The sequence below is a fragment of the Anguilla anguilla genome, chromosome 8 (genome assembly GCF_013347855.1).
Source record: "Anguilla anguilla isolate fAngAng1 chromosome 8, fAngAng1.pri, whole genome shotgun sequence".
NCBI lineage: Eukaryota > Metazoa > Chordata > Actinopteri > Anguilliformes > Anguillidae > Anguilla > Anguilla anguilla.
This window is the reverse complement of record NC_049208.1, coordinates 6,760,667-6,784,171: the sequence shown is the minus strand read 5'-3', so window position 1 is coordinate 6,784,171 and position 23,505 is coordinate 6,760,667. Positions and strand designations below refer to the sequence as shown.

Genomic DNA, 23,505 nt, shown 5'->3' with positions numbered 1-23,505 from the left:
TTTTTCCTTCTGAAATCGACTGAAATGCAGAAACGGTACAAATGCAACTTCGTTCCTAGTGCTCTCAGTTGTCCAGCATGCAATTTGAGCAAAAATGCCCTCCCCAAACCTTAGCGCGCACGTTCGTGTTCACATCGAGTCTGAAAGCCCTACAGCAGCGATGTCTGCTGGCCTTTCTCACAGAGAAACTGAGCCGTTTTACCCACGAAAAGGGGCTAGCGGCTAGCGCGACGCAGGTTAACGTTAGCACAAACACGGGAGCGACCGACAGACGGACCCTTCTGCTGCCGTTCTGGAGCCAGAAGCCAGGTGTAACGCTCCCGTACGACAGAGGGGTGCTGGGATTGAGCACCAGGGCCGTGAGGGACAGTCTCATTACCGCCATTTTAGCCGCAGCATTCAGCCGGAAGGTCCTCCAGCTGCGCAGGCTCAGGGTCTCCCATTCAGCCGCTCTCCTAGTGCTGATTAAGCCAGCCGCTGGAATTAGTGTGGGGAACAGCAGCAGTTACAGTCTCTCTCTCTCTCCGTTTCCTTCTCTCTTTCCATTTCCCTCTCTCCCTCTACATTTCCCTCTTTCTCTCTCCATTTCCTCCTGTCTCTCTCTCCGTTTCCCCCTCACCCTCTCATTTCCATGTCAGTCTCTCGCTCTCCATTTCCCTCTCTCCCTCTTAATTTCACTCTCTCCAGCTCTCTTCATCTCCCTTGCTCACTCTCTCTCCCTCCCTCAATCTATTTCCCCCTCTATCTCTCCATTTTCATCTCTCATTTACATTTCCCTCTCTCCCTCTCCATTTCCCTCTCTCCAGCTCTCTCTCTCTCCCTCCCTCCCTCTCCCCCTCCCTCTCCAGGGATCCAGTCGGTTCAGTGCAGCCCACAGCCCCAGATACAGTGGCCAGCACCCCCTGCTCATAACTGTGATCTGCATCGCCAACTCGCCAAGTCATGTGACAGAACACGGACTCGAATGCTGCACCTGCACACCGCCCGATCGCGGCCAGCGATGCCCTTTGCCTGTCCGTCCGTCTCCCCGTTTCCACGGTGATCTGTGTTTATGAATATGTATGCGTGCCGGTGTTTGTGTGCGGTCCTGCGTCTTTGACGCAACGCTGCTCTTTATCTGCGAGCCTCTCTCCGTGCGTGTGGGCGGAGCCTCGTGGGTGGAGCCTTGTGGGCGGAGCCTCGGGGCGGGGACTGGCTCTTACCTTCCTCCTGACTGGACGTCTCGGAGCAGTCCTCCTTAAAGCGCTCGGCGGGCAGCCCCGGGGGCGTGGCCTTACCTGCGGTGGGGGAACAGATGGCGTGGGGGCGGCGGGTCAGCGTGGGACCGGTGGGTCAGCGTGGGGGCGGGGCCGAAACCACCGCCCCCCCCCCCCCCCAAACACGCTGCAGCGCGGAGGGGCAAACAGACCGCGCCCCGGCACAAATAACACTGCCCCCCCCCCCCCCCCCCCCCCCCCCCCCCCCCCCCCCCCCCTTATCCGCGCGGGTTACCCCGTACAGGGCTGCCACTGCCCGCTGGTGCTCACACAGCAGCAGCCAGATTTCCTCTAGCTGCGAAACACGGCTAAAGTAAACATCAGACCGTACGAACGCACGCAGCGCGCCGACAGGAGCTCACGCTAATCCGCAAGTCCACTTCGGCGGCTGCGGCGATGCGGACGCGCAAACAGACACAGAGTATTATGCGCACACACACGCACGCGCATTAACAACGCCGTGAGCCGCGCGCCGCTTAGCGATCGCTCTCATCCAGGACGACCGACGCGCACAGCTCCCGCTGTTTACACACAGCCCCCTTCGCCGCGCAGGATGTTTACTGGAGGGCTAAAGCGGGCTGCTTGGGAACACAGCAGCGGGTTCACACAGGGAACCAAACTCCCACTCTGGGAAGGTGCAGACCCAGCGCCCGAACCATCACACTACGTACACTGCCACCCTGCAGTATAAACATCAAGCATAAATTAATCAATTGCCACCCGCCCCCAGTATAAACATCAAGTATAAATGAATAAGCTGCCACCCCCCCAGTATAAACATTAAGTATAAATTAATCAGCTGCCACCCCCCCAGGATAAACATTAAGTATAGCTTAATCCGACTTAATGTATTGTACCAGTTCTACTTGCGTTATTTAACCAATAAGACACAAAGGCACATCTTTGTATGTCTCTACGTGATGCCAATACTCTGACACCTCGGCAAAACAGAACCGCCTTAACACAGAACTGCCTTAAAACACAGCTCCTTTAAAACAGAACTGCCTTGACACCTTAAGACAAGGAAAAAAAAAGGCAGAACTGGCCAGATTCCGGCCAGCAGCACAGACAGTTAAGCCAGCACCCTGTGTGCAGACAGGTAAATGACCCTCACACCAAACCCCTCACTTTTTACCATGTGGGGACCCCCTCGATGGGAGGGGCGGTGTAACTGAAGCTCAGGGGAATCTCGCTGCCTATGGCTGTGCTCCTACGCCAATCCGCCTCATTTTTACAATTTTTTTTTTAGCAGTGATTAATCACCCCTTTGAAGAGCAGGTTTTTTGGAATGTTTTTTTCTCAGAATTCTAAGCCAGTGTTCTAGAACTCCATTGTTACCAGCAGTGATTGTGACATCAGCAATAGAATGTTCAATTAAGAGCATTCTGATCACGCACATTCTGACCTCACACCTGAAAGGGTTAAAACCCTGCCCTGAACGGCTATCATTATACCGTAAGGTCACTTTTACAGTGTGACTATTTCCACTGTGTTATTATCACTGCTGTTCTTCCCCTGGCCCAGGGCTATATCTTCATTTCCACAGGGAAGAGCAGGTTCACTCATCTCTGAAAACTGTGCAGCGCCAAGAGAACAAAGACTCTCTTCCATAAGAACCGTCCCCTGAATACAAAGAGCAAAGAGAGGCAGGACAGAGAGAAGGGCCCAGTGTAGCCACCGCTAAAGGGACAGGGAGGGAGGGGGGGGGGGTGTGAAGGGAGAGAGAGATGGAGGGAGGGAGAGTACAGAGGAGGGGGGGAGAGAGAGGGAGAGATGCAGAGAGAGAGACACAGAGAAAGAGAGAGCGGAAGATGGAGGGAGGGAGAGAATCACTGAAACTGAAGCCTGCTGAATAATCACAGCGCACTGGATTATGAGGAATATCTGTCTCCTCTTGGGCTACGCCTTACACAGCGAGGAGAACTGAAACTTAAACAGCAGCCGGTGACTGAAACGAAACTGAAAGCAGCCTCAGGTAGAGCAATCAACCAGTAATACGCACGACACCGACACCGACCGGCAGTATCAAACAGCGTGGCGTACGGGTGAGCCCAAACTACACCCAACACCGTCTGCTCAGAGTCAGAGGTGGAGCTTTCACAGCTGGGGCTGAAATCTTGAGGAGGAAACCCTCCCTCCGGTGGCCAGGACGCATCAGGCTGATCTCCTGTGATGCACAGGTGTTAAGATCAGGTGTTAAGTGCAGGTGCGAGCGCAGGTGTGAGCCTGGCTCGATCGTTTTTTCCCCTCCCAGAATACCTCTGGTGCAGAGTGCTTTCCACTCTCGGGTCTGGAGCAGGTGGAACGCAGTAACAACAACGCCAACTGGTTAAAGAACAGGCCACTCCCCCACACCCCCCCCCCCCCCCAAAAAAAAAACAATTAAATATAATTGCTCACATAAGGAGTCGGCTCAAAAATAAATTAACGAATGCCTTTGTCGGTTATGCATTTCATAGGCAATTAGCTTCAGCTGAAAAAGCAACGTGATTGCATTTTCCTGGCTACATTAGCCGGTACAATACAATTTCAGTGTTTACACTGCAGTTTATTACTGTACTTACTTTCATAATTTTCTTCACCAGGGAGCGCAAACTCCCTAAAAAAACTCTGAATAAGGTACACCACGAATTTTGACGACATTACAGACAGCAGCGAGGGCTGTTCGACAGCGCCGTTTGGCTGCGGTTCAGTTGTGTTTGTGCAAATCCTTTTCTCACGCCACACCTGAGCAGGGCTTTGGGTAACCATGCAAACACTGGCGGCTAAACGTAAAGCACACAATGCTACGTGACGACACGCTCGAATGTGGGAGTGGCCTGATCGCCTTCGACATCGCCTCGGTAACCCGTTGTTGGAGTGGTAACTAGGAAACTAGGGCGGCAGTGGTTAAGGTGCTGGTCTCGTAACCTGAAGGTCACAGGTTCAATTCCCGTGCAGGACACTGCCGTTGAGCAAGATACTTACCCTGCATTGCTTCAGTATATGTAAATGCTATGTAAAAGTTGTGTTCAGGATAAGAGTGTCTGCTAAATGTACTGTAGTGTACTAACTAAGCTTGTATCAGAAAGGACACGGTTTTGAACTGTATGCCAAAAGTGACCCAGTTTTGAGTCTGCTAGGTACCAGCAGTCATGTGAACACAGTTGCAGTCATGTGACACTGCCTGTAGTAGTCTGGAATGGGTCAGATCCACCAGACTCATTAATGCTGGTCAGGACCTCCAGCCAGTGGGTGGCACTGATGAGTGTGTGTTTGCCTCATGAGCTCTTCTTCTAAGACTTTTGAAACATGAAGACAGGGCCCAGGGGGCTATACATCAGGTTGGCGAATGTGGGCGTGTCCTTGCGCCAGACAGAAATGGGGGCCTCTTGGCCAATCACGTTCCTTTCATCCGGCGATTTGGGGGACCTTGAGAAAATGAGCCAATGGGGCAGTTCACAAGTCTAGCGGATTTCAGGGCAGTACGTTCTTGGATCTAAACTCGCATGCGGTCTGGCCACACACTGCCTGTCCTGTGCGTCAGCCAGCTTTTGTTTCGAGGCGCTGGATTGGCTGTCGGGGGGGTCTGTGCGTTTGTCCGTCGGAGAGACAGAAGACTTACAGCGGCTGCAGTTGTCCTTTAAGGGGTCGGACAGGAAGAAGGAGCAAACTCTCCTCGTCTGGCGGAAATCCTGAGGCGCCAACAGGAACTTCTCCCTGAGAGGGAGAGGGAGGGAGGGAGAGAGGGAGAGGGAGAGGGAAAGGGAGAGAGAGAGAGAGAGAGAGGGGAGGGGGGGAGAGAGAGAGAGAGAGAGAGAGAAGGGAGGGAGGGAGAGAGAGAGAGAGGGAGGGAGAGAGAGAGAGAGGGGAGGGGGGGAGAGAGAGAGAGAGAGAGAGAAAGGGAGGGGGAGAGAGGGAGAGGGAGAGAGAGAGGGGGGAGGGAGGGAGAGAGAGAGAGAGAGAGGGAGGGAGAGACAGGGGAGGGAGGGAGGGAGAGAGAGAGAGAAAGGGAGGGGGAGAGAGGGAGAGGGAGAGAGAGAGGGGGGAGGGAGGGAGAGAGAGAGAGAGAGCGAGGGAGGGAGGGAAAGAGGGAGGGAGAGGGAGAGAGAGAGAAAGGGAGGGGGAGAGAGAGAGAGAGAGAGAGAGAGAGAGAGAGGGAGGGAGGGAAAGATGGAGGGAGAGAGAAAGAGGGACAGAGAGAGAGAGAGACATTCAGCAACTGTCACCGACATGTCACTCAAATGTCAATGATGCCAACTGTAGCTGGTCAGCCTGTCAGTCACAGTGATGAGTAGCTGATGAGTGTGCCTGATGAGAGCGAGCGACAGAAAAAAAGAAAAAGAAAAACAGCACAGGCACAGGAAGTAAGATCCACAGCGCCGACCTCATTACTGAATCCCGGGTATCAAAGGAAGCGTTTCCATTTTCAAACGGGCCTGCTCTTCAAACGCCGCACTCCTACCCAACACCTCAGACCGCTGCTATCAAAATGAGTCCTTAAGCATCCTCACACAAAATAAGACACAGGGAGCCCTCAACACTGCATTCCATAAATCATCTCTCCAAGGCACAGTGTGACCTACTGGCTCCAAAAACCAGGGGTAAAAAAATATTACATTCACACATTCAATACCACCTAAACCAATTAAGTAAAGGTTATTCAAAAAAAGTCTGCAATAACAGCAGTATTATGGCTTAGCAAACAGCATCTCTGCGTTTGCAAACACACCCAAGCGTTTTTATCTACCATTTTATCTTTCATTTCCGAGCAGCGGTTCTGCATTAAAGGCGGACGCTGATCCTTCGCTCTCCTGACAGCGCTGCTGTGACAGACAGGGAGACCGTGTGCCTGTCGCGCGCGGCTCGTTATTTCGCGGCTCTCCGCGGCTGTGCGGACCGGGGCACGGTCGCAGGTTCGAGCCTGCGCTGTGTCACTAGCGGTCTGCAGCGATGACACGATTGGGGGCCTGTCCCTCCAGGGATGGGGGGGCGGAGATTTGGGCCAAGGTGACTGGGGTCACAGGACGCGTTAGCCCCGCCCAGCAGCAAGCCAGACGCCCACAGGCTAACGGCTGTTATCAGACGAGAGCTCTCCTCTGATTGGCCCGTTCCTGCAGTGCCGTGTGGCCTGCAGGATGTGACACAGTCGCTGGCTCCAGGGTGAGAGTGTGAGAGTGTGTGTGAGCTCTCTCTCTCTCCACCTCTCCCCCATCTCTCTTTCTCTCTCCCCCTCTCTCTCTCCGTCCCCCCCTCTCTCTCCTTGCTCAAGGGAAGGTGGTTCAGAGGTGACCCCAAAAGCAGTTTTGGGGGGAGGTTGGGCACAAAAAATGAGAAAAAATAAAAATGTTCCAAAAGAATTTTATAAATCATAAATGTAATGTAATAAGTGTGGTAAAAATGTAATAAATAGGCACCATCTGCAAAGCCCCAAGGTTACTTTCATACAGGATCAGCATTTTTTCCCCAACCTTCCTTTAGTCAGAGTCCTGCTGTGAGACTTGGCCCCACACTAAAACATTAACTCTTATTAATGCATTAAAATGTCAGTTGTTAATGTGTTAAAAGGAATTTTATAAGTGTGACGTATGAAGCACTGCACCACACAGCCTTAAAGCAGCACAGCAGCTGGCATGATGGGGGAGGTCACTGGTGGGCTGCACGCATCATAAACCCCACTGGTGCCTGGGAAACGTAGTCCGCACAGCTCAGGTGAAATCGAAGCTTCTTCCCTTCTTTCGGTAAGACGCAAAGCGGCAAAGCGGCTTCACTGAATCGAAAGAGCATAGTTTTGGATGAGGAGGAAATGAATCGCGTGCGGAGCCAGACTCTGAATGTGGCAGATGCCCTGGTATCAGGTTACCCCCCCTGGGGGGGTAGTCTCTGCAGAGCAGGGTGGGGGGGGGCAGAAGAAGGAGGGGTAAAATCTCACCTCAGCGTCCTCTCCAGCTCCCTGCCCTCGTGCTGGTCGCCACGGTGAAGCAGGTTCCGGATGCCTCTCTCGAAGGATTCCGAAGCCCTGTCCTTTGGAAGCTGGGTTTGGGATACAGAGCAAACGCTGCATGAGCCTCCAGCAGTCTACCCCACAGAATCTTATATCAAACAGCAGACACTTTACAGCTTCACACACACACTGCAGCTACACACTCTTACTGTTATATGAGGAGCGTACACTGTCAAAAGCATGCAGGATGTACAAAGACTACAAATGTACAAAGGTACACAGAGATCTACTTTTCTTTCTATTGGTCTTATTTGTATTTTATCAAATTATCATTATTTATATTTTTCTGTAAAGCACTTTGTCACTCCATTTTGAAAAGTGCAATATAAATAATAATAGTAATAATAATAACTCTACAGGAAGGCTTTGGCTTCATACAACTTGTCAATAAAACCCTGACTTGCAACCACAAGTCAGGGTTGCATTGCTAATATACTTAATTGACAATTTTGGAAGTTTTCCCCCTCACCTTTAACAAAAAGTCCTCCAGCTCGTGGTGCGTCTTGGTCACGTTTGTGGAAGTGGAGTCTGACCATTTCACCTGAAACAGAGGGGCCGTTGTTACAATTCAGATTCCCCTTTCCTGAACTCGCAACGTTTACTGTAAACAGCTTTTAACCTCAGTAGCAACCCGTTAAAAATGACACGGCAACGCAAAGCAGAAGATTTCAGAAACGCACGCAAATGTATTACCGTCTTGGGATCTTCAGTTCACGACAGAGTTACGTTTTCGTTTTATGGAATCGCGATGGTTTTTAAATTAAGTCGTCGCGCGTTTGTGGCACGATATTTCCTCTGTTTATTTTACAGCTATGAATCACAAAGTTCTACAGACAGTTAAATGCTTGGCGTCAACGGTCAAGTGCGGAACATAAATCGCTCTTTGTAATTCTAATTTTCTGAAAATAAACACGGAATGAAATGCGTCTCAGAGGTTCTGTCTTAATATTCGGAAGACAAACATCGGCTCAAAAACAGACGTCCAAGTTGGACGATGTTAAAACGCGAGGACCGCCCCGCAACGGCAGGGGAGAACGAAACAAAACCTAAACCCCGTCCCAAAATCCAAAGCTATCTGCATGCGGAAAATAAATATTTTTCTTCGGCGTGACCAACTCGAGACTAAACAACGTCCACAGGCAAGCCTTCAATATAAACACAGCGGTCTGCACAGAAAAAACTTCATTTTACACTCTGTCCCGTTTACGCTTACTGTATGTAGGCTACAGGAGAGCATTGCTTATATACCATAGCCATGCAAACCCAGCAAAACGTGTAGGCTATTTGTTTTTACCAATTACTCAAACAGGTGGCTCATAAAAAAGAAAAACACCCCAAGAGAAGTAGGATTTTACACTGGACATGTGTAAAAGACAATATTGCACTGTAAATACAGACAGTCAACACGGGACAGTAGCCAGTAGCACAGCACAGAAGGGAGAGATTCAGAGCTCAATGTACGGCAAGGGAATTTTGGGAAGTCAGATGGGTGACGCGGGCATTCGTCAAACTCTACGCTCGTAATGGAGCTTTAAAACGTCACGACCGCGCGAAAAGGGTTAACGGCTTTTTTTTTAGGTCGCGGTGGAAGAAGGAACAGGCTGTTTGCGTTTGAATAGGACCCTTTCTCCCGGCGCTAAAACGGAAAAATCTGTGAAATGCGAGGCGATACCCTCGGACGTTCCGAGCATGCTCCCCAACGCTGCGGCCGCCAGAGCTCAACAATGAGGCATGTGAACGAGTGAGAGAGAGAGAAGGGGGGGGGGGGGGGGAGATAGAGATGGTGGAAGGGGAGATAGATAGAATGAAAGAGGGGAAGGGAGAGTGAGAGCGGGGAGGGGGGCAGAGAGAGATATAGAGATAGACAGCGAGCAAGAAAGAGTGTGTGTGAGTAAAAGAGCGTGTGTGACCATGTGAGAGCGTATGAGTGCACGAGGGCATGAGAGAGAGAGAGAGAGAGGGAGAGACACAGAGAGAGGAAAAAAGAGAGGAAGAAAGGGAGACGCAGACAGAGCGCTCTTTCCTGGAGGCCTTTTCCAGACCGAGCCCTGAACAGGGCAGGCAGCGGATAGGGAAAGCCCCTTCTGGAGTCCTGACTCACTAGGGAGTCCGCCGAGGAACCTGCGGTCCCCTTAGCAACCACGCGGCGGGTTCCGCGTTTCCCGGGACGACGCCCGCCTTGGGAGCGCTCGAGGAAAAATCAGCAGGCGCCTAATGAAGACTCAGTCTCAGTCTGCTGTCACGCATGCCTGGAGAACATGCGTGATAAGGAAAGGTGGGGCGTACGATCCGTGTATCTTGACTTGGCTCGTTACCATCTTTCCTGTCAGAACTGCAATTCGGTCCTTTTTCCAGGGCATCGTGAGCAGAAGGGATCACACTCACTTCTCCGCTCTTATATCTCACACAGTCAGCCGCCATTGCCGCTGTTCTTCTATACCGCTGCAATGCCATGCACCTTGGGCTGAGGTGCACAGGGACCCAAACTCCTCAAGAGAGTCAGGCAGTGACGTTAATCCACCTCATCTGAAACAGGGAGAGGATGATTTAGGTCACCCATCCTGACTGGGGAAGAGGCAAGCAGTCAGGCTTCTTTTTTTTGTTTTCTTTTTTTTTTTAAACCCAGAAAGACTGACGTCAACTTTGTGAAAGCAAGTCCGGAACTGCGTTTGGCATTCTCGACATCGCCGGAGTCGCCGTGCCATCGCCGAATTCCAAAGCCCGGCAGACGTCTTTGCCGTTTCCCTCGCTAAGTGGATCCGTTAATATCGAGCAGATGAAACGCGTGCGAGCCTCTGATTGTTACCCGCTGTGGTATACACCAAGTATGCGGTAGCTGTTTGTTCAGGATATGGCCAGAAACATGAGAATATAAATTTCAGGCAGCCCAGTGAACTCTAACATTAAACCTTCTAGGTGTGAGATCACAAACGTGTGACTACACTGTTCTTATCATTCTAATACTGATGTGACAATCACTGCTGGTAACTGAAAGCAGGGGAGTTCTAGAACACCGACGTGAAATTCTGAAGAAAAAAAACATTCCAAAAAACCTACTCTTCAAAGGGTTAAAGAGGAACAGGAAGAGTGTGCCAATGCTCCAGAACATTCCGTCAGCATTTCAGAAAACGCTCAGATCTCTGGAAGATAATTCTAGTACACTCATGCTTTATCAGCCAGTTGAAATTAGACACAAAAATCTAAGAAGTGGCTTTTGGCTAGGTTTTTGCACTTGGATCCAGAAGAAATACACAGGGACATCTAACTCAATCCACAAACATCACAGGAGACTTCTAGAACATTCTGAGTGGAATGTAGCCAGGTTATCTGAGAGGCCTTCAAGAATTCCATCAGAGCACAGCTGCTTTTCAAACAAACATGCCATTAAAACCGGTAGACAGGCTATGGTGGTAAACATGGCTCATAGCAACAAATGCGATTTCCGGGAATCTATCACAATCAATTCAGTATCAGATTTCAGTGCACACGCACAGTAAGCTTATTGGGCCGTGACTTAACTTGGGAAATAATAATAGCACACAACAATTTAAAGATAACTACCCTCTCTCAGATACCGTCATAGGTACCTTACTTAACAACAGACGCAGTCAGCCCATAATCTTTCTGGTCGCCAAAGCACCTGTGCAAGCACGGACGAGGAACACCCCCCCCCCCCCCCCCCCGCGCCCCCCGCCTCCTCTCATTGGCCGAATCGCTCAACGAGGTCATAAGAGAGCCGGATGAACGCGGTGCCCGAGAGACTGAAATCAGATTGCACAAACGCCCCATAAAACAGCCCAGAATGCACTGCAACTGCTCCACTGCAGAATGACTGCTCAAAATAATTTTGCAAAACCCCCGTAGCCCCATATTCTGGGCTGAACTCAATAACCCATTTTCAATGACTGCAGAGTCTTCCCAGCTACCGAAAATCAAGAGGAAATCTCACTGGAATTCTGCAAATACTGGGAAAAAACTGCAATAAACTGCAATATCTATGGACAATATAAAAAATGGCAAATAAAATGTAATGCAATATCTATAGACATCTAGTGCACATAACACAAGTAAACATCATTTTATTCTAAATAGGGGGTGCAATGTTTCTTCTAATTAATATCTGTCTGAGGAGCAACATAAGCACAAATCACGAGACTCTTCTTGTGACAGTAGTTCACGGAGACGTCACATCGATGTTAGAATATGACAGCCTACAGATCATGACAAGTCCCTCTCCTGCACCTCTCCTTACTGTGCGTAGGCCAAAGCAGGCTGCACAGGTGTAGCATATCTGATATCACTCACAGAGCAGTCTGTCTCACACGTTTTCTCTCACAAGCATCACGCATTTCTGTTCATAATCGCCACCTCTCTCTCTCTCTTTTTCAACAGCTTTGTTTTGGGAACCACCGTCACGTCTACGAGACAGTTCACCTCACTTATCGCATTTATTTCCCACGATGCCTCATGTTTCACCATCGTCGTCCTTCTTCATCTTGTCCGCAACGCACAGGAGAGACGCGAAACCACAGGCTTGAGGCTAAATGGTTTGCAATCTCGGGCCGTGTTTTCTAAAAAATCCATCTTAACTTTGTCTATTCATGCCCTTAGTTTCCCAGAATACCTCAATGAACTCTCTATCGAGCAACGTCTGCAGCCTATCAGTATACTAAAGCCTGGCTATTCTTAGAAATGAGACGGATAGCCATCTAGTGCTTACTCACTTATTCCTGTCCTTGGGTTGTGTGTGCGCAGTAAAGCTGGAGAAAATGCTCTGCGATGCCTTTAGACAGGTCACCGCCGTAAAACAGGTTTTAGACACCCAAAAAGTGGCCGAATTGCAAGGACAAATTAGCTTGTCATTGTTATACAACCACGTAAAATGTCCCACCCTCTGGAACCAAACCGAGACTTTGGTGTTACTGTTACACACCCCTACACAACATGCACACTCATGGATATAAACTGGACCATCACCGCTGGACCCAGTGGCTGGTTCTGACTGTGGCCTCTGTGGATTGGCCCCCCCCCGGTTCAGAGAGCAGTTGGCCGGAGGTGGGTGGAGGATGGGCATCAGGGCGAACAGCCTGTCTCTCTCGGGTGGAGGATGGGCATTGGGGAGAACAGCCTGTCTCTCTCGGGTGGAGGATGGGCATCGGGGCGAACAGCCTGTCTCTCTCGGGTGGAGGATGGGCATCGGGGCGAACAGCCTGTCTCTCTCGGGTGGAGGATGGGCATCGGGGCGAACAGCCTGTCGCTCTCGGGTGGTGGATGGGCATCGGGGCGAACAGCCTGTCTCTCTCGGGTGGAGGATGGGCATCGGGGCGAACAGCCTGTCTCTCTCGGGTGGAGGATGGGCATCAGGGCGAACAGCCTGTCTCTCTCGGGTGGAGGATGGGCATCAGGGCGAACAGCCTGTCTCTCTCGGGTGGAGGATGGGCATCGGGGCGAACAGCCTGTCTCTCTCGGGTGGAGGATGGGCATCAGGGCGAACAGCCTGTCTCTCTCGGGTGGAGGATGGGCATCAGGGCGAACAGCCTGTCTCTCTTGGGTGGAGGATGGGCATCAGGACGAACAGCCTGTCTCTCTCGGGTGGAGGACGGGCATCAGGGCGAACAGCCTGTCTCTCTCGGGTGGAGGATGGGCATCAGGGCGAACAGCCTGTCTCTCTCGGGTGGAGGACGGGCATCAGGGCGAACAGCCTGTCTCTCTCGGGTGGAGGATGGGCATCAGGGCGAACAGCCTGTCGCTCTCCATCAGACTCACGTCCCGAGCTGCGACGCCGCTCCGCCCACGTCCTGCGCTCCGCGCCCCGCCGCTCGGCCTTTCGGAGAGGGCACCGCGTGCCACCCGAGCAAGCAGCCGACTCTACCCTACGGGCGCACCGAATAACATCTCACTCCACAGCACCACCCTCAGCTCCACCCAAAACCTTACGGGCGTCTGAATAAAGAACATCTCACTCTTCAGCTCCAACTGAAACCCCACAGGCATTCTGAATAAAGAACATCTCACTCTTCAGCTCCAACTGAAACCCCACAGGCATTCTGAATAAAGAACATCTCACTCCACAGCACCACCCTCAGCTCCACCCAAACCTTATGGGCGTCTGAATAAAGAACATCTCACTCCACAGCACCACCCCTCACCTCCACCCAAAACCTTACAGGCGTCTGAATAAAGAACATCTCACCCCACAGCATCACCCTCAGCTCCACCCAAAACCTTACAGGCGTCTGAATAAAGAACATCTCACTCTTCAGCTCCAACCGAAACCCCACAGGCATTCTGAATAAAGAACATCTCACTCCACAGCACCACCCTCAGCTCCACCCAAAACCTTATGGGCGTCTGAATAAAGAACATCTCACTCCACAGCACCACCCTCAGCTCCACCCAAACCTTACAGGCATCTGAATAAAGAACATCTCACTCTACAGCACCACTCTCAGCCGACTGCCACGACATTATCAACCAGATACACCAACTGAAGGTTAAAAAAAAAAAAAAAGATTCTTAGTGAGGATTTTCCTCAGAACCCGTTCTGTGAAAGCAAGCCCTGAGGCTGCTACGGGGAGAAGCCTGTCTGCCTCGATTCCAGACTCAACAGCGGAGCGCCCAGGATCCCAAAACGCTGGCTCAGATGCCCGCGCCGATAACCGGCGAAGTTCGCGGTTTAATTACGCCATTTTTCCTCTCTTCCGGACGCGTGGGTGTGGAAGTGTTCACTCAGCCCCGCCCCGCGGGCCTAGCGTCCGTTCCAAAAGCCAGACAAACATTTAGCGCTTACGAGTGTTAAGAGATTGGCCGGGCGGCCATCTTGTTTGTTTGGATGCTGCCTAGCGGATGTATCTGATGCAGACGCTGCTGTGCTGGCTACGGCAGGAAACAATGCTTATCTGCAGGGTGCAACAGACCAAGGCAATATTTTGACTTGCACAAGGCAGCGAAATTACAAATCACAGTGAGATATTTTTTTTTGTTTGTTTTTAAAAAAAATTTTTTTTTTACAATATCATTACAGATGCAGTATTTCTTCTTTAAACACAGGGATGCTGTGGTATAGGTCACAGCGCAGTTAAATGCTACTTCCTGGAGGGAAGTGATTGGCCGGTGAGAGGTGGCAGGGGGGGTTGGGAGGATCACCCTGGACCCCCCCCCCCCCCCCCCCCCCCCCCCCCCCCCCTTCTCTATCCTCATGGGGTCATCAGCATGAGCAAGCGAAACACAAGAGGGATAATCCCTACTTGGCACATTAAATACTACTGGCCCCAGTCAAACAAAGGGGGAGATGTGTTCTGACAGAGCACACACACGTGTGCAGACAAATCCGTGTGTACACACACAAACCACACACGCAGAAATGAGAGGTTAAGGCCCATTTATATGCGCAGATTATATATTCTGTGTTCAGCTGTGCAGTACCACAGGAGGAGATTTTGGTGCTGCTTTGGTAAAACACACCCAGCTGCTGGACTGAAGGAAATCACCCTTCTGCTGCAGGGGATGAACGGCCTGGACTAGAGAGAGATCCACACGCTGCACCCAGAGAAGCAGCTGCCAATGCCCAGTCCCCGTCTCTCTCCCCCTCCCTCTATATCTCTGTCTATCTGTCTCTCTCTCTCTCTCTCTCTCTCTCTCTCTCTCTCACTCACTCTCTCTCAGTCTCTCCCTCCCTCACTGTCTCTCTCCCCCTCTCTCTGTATCGGTCTATCACTCTCTCTCCCTCTCTCTGTACCTGTCTTCTCTCTGTCTCTCTCTCCATCTCCCTCCCTCCCTCACTGTCTCTCTCCCCCTCTCTCTGTATCTGTCTTCTCTCTGTCTCTCTCTCCATCTCCCTCCCTCCCTCACTGTCTCTCTCCCCCTCTCTCTGTATCTGTCTTCTCTCTGTCTCTCTCTCCATCTCCCTCCCTCGCTCTCTCTCGGTCTCTCCCTCCCTCACTGTCTCTCACTCTCACACTCTCTCTCGTGACTTTTCTCTCTACTCTTTTCTCTCTTACTCACTCACTCTCCCTTGCACTCTCGCACCCTTTTCTCTCTCTCATGCGTGCCTGTGTGCAGACGCCAAGATGTGCGAGCCAGTTTATCCTCGTTTTTGTTGTTGTTTGTTTTTACTACCTTTTGCAGTAAAGCCAGAGACAGTACAGCAGCTTCTCCTCTGCCAGTCGGGGCTCTGTGATTTCACACCGGAGCCACAGAGAAATGAACCCTTTCACCACGGCCGCTGTGGCGGTTTCTGCTTTACCGCCAATCAAAATTCCCCCCCGAGGCGAACGTCAGTGCCGCTCGCGAGAAGCAGCTCGCCATCCACCTTGTTCCTGACCTCTGACCTTTCCCAGAGTGCTTTGCTTGAGGGGGAAAAAAAAAAAAAACCAAGCAGTAACTTCTCCATTCACGTCGCCAGGAAACCCACGGCAAGCAGACGAAATGGTGTTTAAAAAAAAAGAAAAGAGAAAAAAAGTCAGACATGGCTCAGTTTCATGAATGAATGAATGAATGAATGAATGAATGAATGAATGAATGAACGAGAACAGGAACAAAATGTCTGCAGCCACGGCAGTGCCCACAGTAAAAATCCACACCGGTTTCCCTGGATACCAGTATACCGTGAGTACCATAGATACGGCCAAGCGCCAAACGGGCCCTAGCGACGCCAGACAACGTGACCCGAACCCGAACCCGCGCTGTGACTGTGAATCAGCTGAAAGAGCACGGGGGGGGTTAGGGGGGGTGAGAGTAATGTTTAGGGACAAACTGTCCGTCCTGGATCCGGGGCTTGCATAAAGACTTCCTCTCTCCGTCGGGCCGACGGGTGATCCATCGCTTCCCAGAGACACCCCCACCGCCCCAGCTCCGCCACCCACCGCTCCCACCCGCTCTCTTAGGAGAGGAGGTCATTTCAGGTCTGTGGCTCAATGATTTCGCTCGGCTTGGCACAAGGGCGTTCCCAGACAGCTAAACCCCCCCCCCCCCCCCCCGCCCGTACAGCGAGCTCCGTCTCCACGCGGTGCGGGGGGAAACGGATCAGAACAAAGACAGCGGCGGCTAGGCTTATACACCGCGTGCAGAATACACACCCCCCCCCCCCGCCGGTGATTTGGATCAGAGGAGGAGGGCTTTTGGTCAGAGACCCTGTACCCCTCTCTGCGTACGTCCTGTCCGTGTCCCGCCACAGTCCAGCGGAACCGCGGACCAGGGACGCTGATTTGGTTGGAGGAACTGTTACAACCAAACACGGTTACAACAGAGTGCGGTTATGACCCAGTGCGGTTATGACCCAGTGCGGTTATGACCCAGTGCGGTTATGACCCAGTGCGGTTATGACCCAGTGCGGTTATGGCCCAGTGCGGTTATGGCCCAGTGCGGTTATGACCCAGTGCGGTTATGACCCAGTGCGGTTATGACCCAGTGCGGTTATGACCCAGTGCGGTTATGACCCAGCGCGGTTATGACCCAGCGCGGTTATGACCCAGCGCGGTTATGACCCAGTGCGGTTATGACCCAGTGCGGTTATGACCCAGTGCGGTTATGACCCAGTGCGGTTATGACCCAGTGGGGTTATGACCCAGTGCGGTTATGACCCAGTACGGTTATGACCCAGTGCGGTTATGACCCAGAGCGGTTATGACCCAGTGCGGTTATGACCCAGTGCGGTTATGACCCAGTGCGGTTATGACCCAGTCTGACATCCGTTATGACTGACATCCGTGAGGCTGGAGGGCTTTGTTGGCGTGTGATCACTGATCAGCGGGTTTAGAGAATCTGGGAGTTTGGGGGGGCACTCATTAGGGGTACGGGCATCACAGCCCGACTCCACGCGAGCGGACAGCTCAGGTCACTGGGCCGGCGAATCAGACTCTAAAAAACCTGCCCCGCATGGAGGACTGACAGGGACACCCATGTGACCCGGCGTTTGGGCGAACCTGAAAGCGTCGGACGAGCTTCGGAGCAAGGAAAAGCGCTTAGGCACAGCCCCCCCCCCCCCCTTCTGAGCCCGATTATTTAAACAGGTTTCTGCCGGGACGTTCACAAATCATCAGAAACACGACGCCAACCCAACACGGGGCCAGATAAAACACAGGGATCCACGTAAAAGCTAATAAACTCCAAACACATGGGCTCAGCGCTTCCTGTGTGTGTGTGTGTGTGTGTGCGTGCGCACATGTGTGTGTGTGTGTGTGTGTGTGCGTGTGCATGCTTGTGTGTGTGTGCACATGTATGTGTGCGCATTTGTGTGTGTGTGTGTGTGTGTGTGTGCGTGTGCATGCATGTGTGTGTGTGTGCACATGTATATGTGTGCGTTTGTGTGTGTGTGTGTGTGTGCGTGTGCGTGTGTTAGTGTGCGTGTGCATGCTTGTGTGTGTGTGCACATGTGTGTGTGTGCGTGTGCATGTGCGTGTGTTAGTGTGCGTGTGCATGCTTGTGTGTGTGTGTGCACATGTATGTGTGTGTGTGTTAGCGCGTGCATATTTGTGAGGCTAAACCCATTGGCTGTCTCAATCTCAACTCAGGTAAACACCACACATCCAGGACCTGCAGAACGTGATAAGAAATAAAAAAACAGTTTTTCCCTGAAATCGGGCCCGGATCAGCGAGCCACATCCGTCTGCACATACACCCCCCAACCCCCCCCCCCCCCCCAAAAGCAGTGGTATCAATGATATAACACTTGCAGAAAAGCATAGTGGTGACAGAGAGGTCTCTAAGGAACAGAACGTAGAGAGGAACAGTTTTGGGTCAGTTCAGTCAAGTCAATAATTGACAGCAGAAAGCAGTTCCACCCGTTCTGGACTTCATATTGTTCTGAACAATTTTTAAGTTGAATATTTTTCACAAGATAAACAAGAAAACAACAACTATTATAATTGGGGGGGGGGGGGGAGATGAAAAAATAAATAAAGCCACATTCTATTTCATTTTTCTAAAGTTGGTGAACATTTGAGTGCATTGCATACACCAAAGAAACGGGCCATCAAAATTAATTTCACAACTCAAAATATTAGTTAAATGTGAAGAAAACAAATTGCATTTGAAAGAGCTAATGAAGAGTGGCATATTTTAATTTGCTTTAAACTTCTTTCGTTTGCTGTATACATCCCTCAAGCTTCTGGCATCATTGCTGAATGATCCATAAATGTCTTCCAGTGTATGAGCCACTTATTTAGAAATGAGCCAAGCAGCACTCTACAGCAAGAGCATCATGCCCCAAAAATGGAACCAGCCAATGAGATCATCTCCCCTGAATACCCAGGCGCTAGTAGTGTTTGGGAAGTGTCCTGTGCTGCCTATCGGAGGACTCAACAGGACTCAGCAGGCTGCAAAACGACTGAAACGCAGCTGGGGTATCGCATGACAGCTATGAGTCAGGGCTCCCGCATGCAGACACCGTGTCCTGCGGCGATGCAGAGGAGGCGGAGTCAGTCCGAGGCGCCCGGCTTTACACGGCCGCGCTCCTTCTCCACGCGCGTCATTACCCGCGCAACGCCAAGAGAACGCCTGCAATGCCTTTTTTCTATGACCATTCGCCATTCGCCAGGTGAAGAAGCCATCTGCTCCCCCGGGACGCTGGGTAAGGGGACAGGTGGCCCGCGGCGCTAGTGACTGCTGGCGCGCACGGGACCGCGCTGGGCCCGGGTACGAGAGCGGACAGCCGGAAAAGAGGGACCCCGCCGCACCCCCCCGCACCCCAAACACCCAAACACCCCAACACCCCCCACGCGGGACAGAGAGAGGTGCACACCGTACCTCGAAGCTGAACTCCCTCTCTGCTCCTCTCCTGGAGATCCCCTTCAGCACGATCCGCTCGATGTGCACGGCTAAAAGGCAAACAGGAAGGGGCGGAGTCAGGGCACAGACAGGAAGAGGAAGTGCCCGCGTTCATACAGAAACAAACCAGTTCGTTCACACACAGGCCTCTCCGTGCACGTGTTTCTATGTGCACGTGTGGGGTGGGGTGGGATGGAGGGTGGGGGGTTTAAAATCGGGGGGCACTTACCCTCTCTTTGGGGTGCTCTGGCCGTGGGGGGGCCTGCGTGGGGGGCCGACTGCACGCTGTCCCGCGGGCTGGCCTCAGTGCTGGGGGAGAGGTAGGCCGCTTTGGGCACCTTGGGCTGCTGTAAAACCGAGAGACAGAGGAAACGCGTCACTCGCCAGAACGGCTGTGATTGGACGGCCATGCGGAGGATGACTCTCCGCCAGCCAATAGATCTCTAGACCCCAAACTCCTGGCCAATCTAAGGGCCAGAGCGGCTGGGGGAATGTTAAACCTCTACAGCAGGGGGCTCAGTGAGATTATAGAGGGAGAATGGAGGATGGAGGGAGAGGGGGAGAGAGAGAGATAGAAAGCGAGAGCTAGAGAAAGAGAGAGAGATTGTATATCATATGGCATACATACAACATCACGTGGTATGTTGTTTATGTTGTGCGTGTATAATGCGTGTATATTAATTAACAGGTTGTACAGTTGTTTTTTGTTACTGTAGTTGTTTGCTGTTATTATTGTTGTTGTTGTTGTTTGCTTTGGCAACACAGTGCATGTGATGCCAATAAATCCGTGGAAACTGGAAACTGAGGAACAGAGAAAGCGAGAGAGAGAGAGAGAGAGAGAGAGAGACGGAGAGAGAGGGAAAGAAAGAGAGAAAGAGACCCCTGTCATGTGTGGCAGATACAGGGCTGGTATCTGTGTGCTTATCGGTTGGAAACGGGCGGTTCTGACTAATTCAATCAGACAGCTAGCCTGGGCTGAAGGTCACAGCAAAATGCAATTTGCACAAACACAGCGGAACAGCCTCACAGCTGACTGGAAGCTGCCCGTCTGCAGACTGTGGGTCCGACAGGCAGCCAATGGAGCGGGGGAACAGCCGACAGGCAGCCAATGGATCAGGGGGACAGCCAACAGGCCGACCAATGGAGCAGGGGAACAGCCAACAGGCTGACCAATGGAGCAGGGGAACAGGTTACAGTATCACACCTGTTGAAGGGCAGTGTTGACCCTTTAGGCATCTTGCTTTTGCTCTCTCTCTCACTCTCTCACACAAACACACGCACACGCACACATGCGCACAACAAACAAACAAACATTCAAGAGTCATATTTATAAATCGCACGTTCATTAGAAATATATCCTACCATATACCTTTCTCAATAAATATCAGTTATTAGATTACAGCCCTAGTGAGCACACACTAGACGTTCTGTATCCTGCATGCCCACCATTACACAGTATATACACATCAGAGCTTATCTACAGTATACGACAAGCACGCGTCAGGTAGAGTGATCACTGAACCCATGCCCCTGAGGTGCAAAGTGAGAGGGCTGTGACCATCTCACCACCTGGATACGGCAAGATTACCAAAAGGTGAAGCGGTGGCACTCTTAATGGTAGGGGCTGCACATTTCACCATCTCGCTGCGGGGGGGGGGGTAAATCATTAACCCCGCGGTGGTAAATTTAGACATTTCCGTTACGTGAAAAAAAACCATATCGGAGCAGGAACTGGCCTGTCGTGTCCGTCAGCGCCAAGTTCACCGAGAACGTGGAAAACATTTTTTTTTGAGGCGGCAACAAACCCTTATCGTAATTTAGTTTCCAGTTGGGTGATAGCGGACGTTTGTTTTGGAAATATGCACACAGAAATATATTTTTCTCAGATTTATGGCTGAATTTCTTAAAAAGCCTTATCATTTTTTATAAGTGACATTCATAATTGTTGTATTGTTATAACCACCAGGTTATGGATTACACATAACTGAACCATGAAGCTCACTGGCTATTATATATTTATTATTCACAGAGTTTTCTTAATTTCTCACTATGAACATGCACACACACTCATGTACACACACACATGAACACACACACACACGCAGAACACACAGAAACAAAACCGTACGTGGTATGATGCTACGCGCTCACACACAAAGGCTAACTAATGCCTAAGATCTGCTGTGGTGCCACGAGTCTCACCATTTTAGGTAAGACAAGTGGCTGCCACTACCATTACACACCACCACAAGCGTGACTGTCGATCTGACTGAAAGAATGTAGCCCGCTGCAACAATCGAACATTCTGATTAATTATACACCAGTCAGACAGCGTCGCAGGCGAAACGCCCTACTTTTTATGACTTCCAAGAACATTACAGCGCATTATCGCTGTCTTGACAGCAGGGAGCCTACAGTAATCAGACGGCCCTCGGGTGTACAGGAAAACAGAACTGCTCTCTGGTGTGGGCAAATGTTTTCTAGCAGCAGCAGCTAGGCTACATGCAGTTAGCCACAGTGTTCATCCAGCCACGCTGGCTTTGAAATCCTGCAACACGACTATTAGTCACGCACCACGCAAGGGACCTGGAACCCTCGCTGGGCCAAATGCGTATTTGTTTTGGATTCAAATACTTTTCTACGCTTCACTGATCTTGTCTGGTGTATCGGAACCAATGAAATACTCTCAAAAAGTGCAAACCCCGCCTTCTGGTCATATTGGCAGGCTCAATTACTCCAGGCAAGATCAACAGAGCACAGAAAAGTATTCGAATCCAAAACAAACACGTATTTGACCCAGGTCTGCTCGGTTGCGCTTCTTCGTCAACGACGCCAACCTCCCGTTAGACGGAGGGTGAAACGGCGCGGTGTGAAGTGACGCGCTAACGTCGCTAACGTTTCACGGGAGGCCGCTGTTCCTCGGGTGAGCGGAAACGCCGCGCTCCTTGCAAAGAATGGGCGCCGTCCGGTACGGGATTCCGGAGCAAGGCCTTCCAAAAACCTGTCAAGAGATGCCCGTCCACCGACCGAAACGCAGAGCTGAGAGGCGCGATTTGCCAGCAGGACCGCGCGGATGTCTTCACGTCCTCCGTACGTACACCATGGCGAGATTCAGATTGACTACACGCTCTCCTGCACAAATTTTTAGCTTTTACCAAAACAACACAAGCAAACAGCCTAACCCTTATCGTCATCTGAAACCATACAAAAAGAGCACAGGACCTCTGAATGAAGTTTTTGTACATAGCTCAAAAAAATGTTTAACTCTGAAGAAACTAAAATCTCAGGCAGGCGTCCTTAGAGAATGAACTGGCTCCCACAATAAAACACGCAGACATCTAGGATTACCGTTAACCGAATTGATTTAGATCTTTGTTTTGGCCAGGGAGCGCTCCAGAGCTGTAAAGTAAAAGGCCTTATTGGGAGAGGTTGCAGCAATGAAATTGCTCTTCTAATACCACGACGACCTAAATCTACACCGTGTGATAGAAGCGCCTTCCGGCCACGGGCCAAGGCCGCACGGGGGGGGGGGGGGGGGGGCGCGGGTCGTGCTGTCTGTTCTAACCCGAAACATCAGGTAATTGCGTCCCCGTATCTCGCGGACACCGCGCTGTTGCCATGGCGATGATGACTGCCCCAGGCCCACTGTGTCTCCTAATGCACCTGTTGGCAGAGCAGCCCCCAATTTCAGGGCGAACAGCAGGATTGGCTCTTCGCTGCGCTTATTCCCGTTGACCCCCGACCCCCGGCTCGGCGCTGCAGGGCCGACGAAGCAGATAATTTCCTTTCTCCGTTACCGTACCAGGCCAGCCTCGCGGCAAAAAGAAGTTCATTACATATCTGAACCCGGACTGAATTCCTGTTGCTGCCTGAAATGTTATATTATACGTCAGTAAAAAAAAAAAAAAAAATGTCTCCTGCAGATGGAAGTCGGTGGACAGGCGCTCTGTGAAGCCAGTGACAAGAAGAACGTTCCAGAACTCTAACGGAGAGAATAACTATAGCAGTTGTGTAAATATATTCCTACCAACGAGCGGCCCGAATCTCAGGAGTGTCCGTTTGTGCCGATTCCATCCCTTCACTACTCTTCTCCCAAACCCTTGAAGTTTCTGAGGTTCGATAGATTTATTGACTCTCGCTTTGGGGGGGGGGGGGGGCGGGACGGGACGGGACGTTCTCCTCTCCATGAGTGTGGGAAAAACTGGAACCGCATCCCTGCATTTAAAGAGCATCACTGCAGAGACTTCTGGTTGGCTGCAGAATGTAAGTGCACTCATATGGGGTTATTCTCATTTTTGGTGGTGTGATATAGTTAATTGGTGTAAAAATGTGTCCAAATATTTGCATATCTTTGAACAAAAACTAAAACCAACCAGTGACAGACAATAATTCTGAAAACAGGAAACTGGTCAATAAGATTATCTTAAAAGGGCCATTCATATTAATTGTAGTTCAATATTACGATAATATTATGACTAATTTTACAGTAATAGGTATTCT

General features: G+C 51.1%; 1 protein-coding gene across 1 annotated transcript in view; it reads right to left on the bottom strand.

Moving 5' to 3' along the window:
* Window positions 1-23,505, bottom strand: part of zcchc2 (zinc finger, CCHC domain containing 2) — a 49,892-nt gene that overhangs the window by 22,132 nt on the left and 4,255 nt on the right. The window contains exons 2-7 of the mRNA XM_035429323.1: window positions 19,235-19,352; window positions 18,985-19,055; window positions 7,709-7,780; window positions 7,168-7,268; window positions 4,861-4,955; window positions 1,203-1,277 (exon numbers count right to left, since the gene is read on the bottom strand). Of these exons, the coding sequence (XP_035285214.1) occupies window positions 1,203-1,277; window positions 4,861-4,955; window positions 7,168-7,268; window positions 7,709-7,780; window positions 18,985-19,055; window positions 19,235-19,352 (532 nt within the window). The remainder of the gene's footprint in view (window positions 1-1,202; window positions 1,278-4,860; window positions 4,956-7,167; window positions 7,269-7,708; window positions 7,781-18,984; window positions 19,056-19,234; window positions 19,353-23,505) is intronic.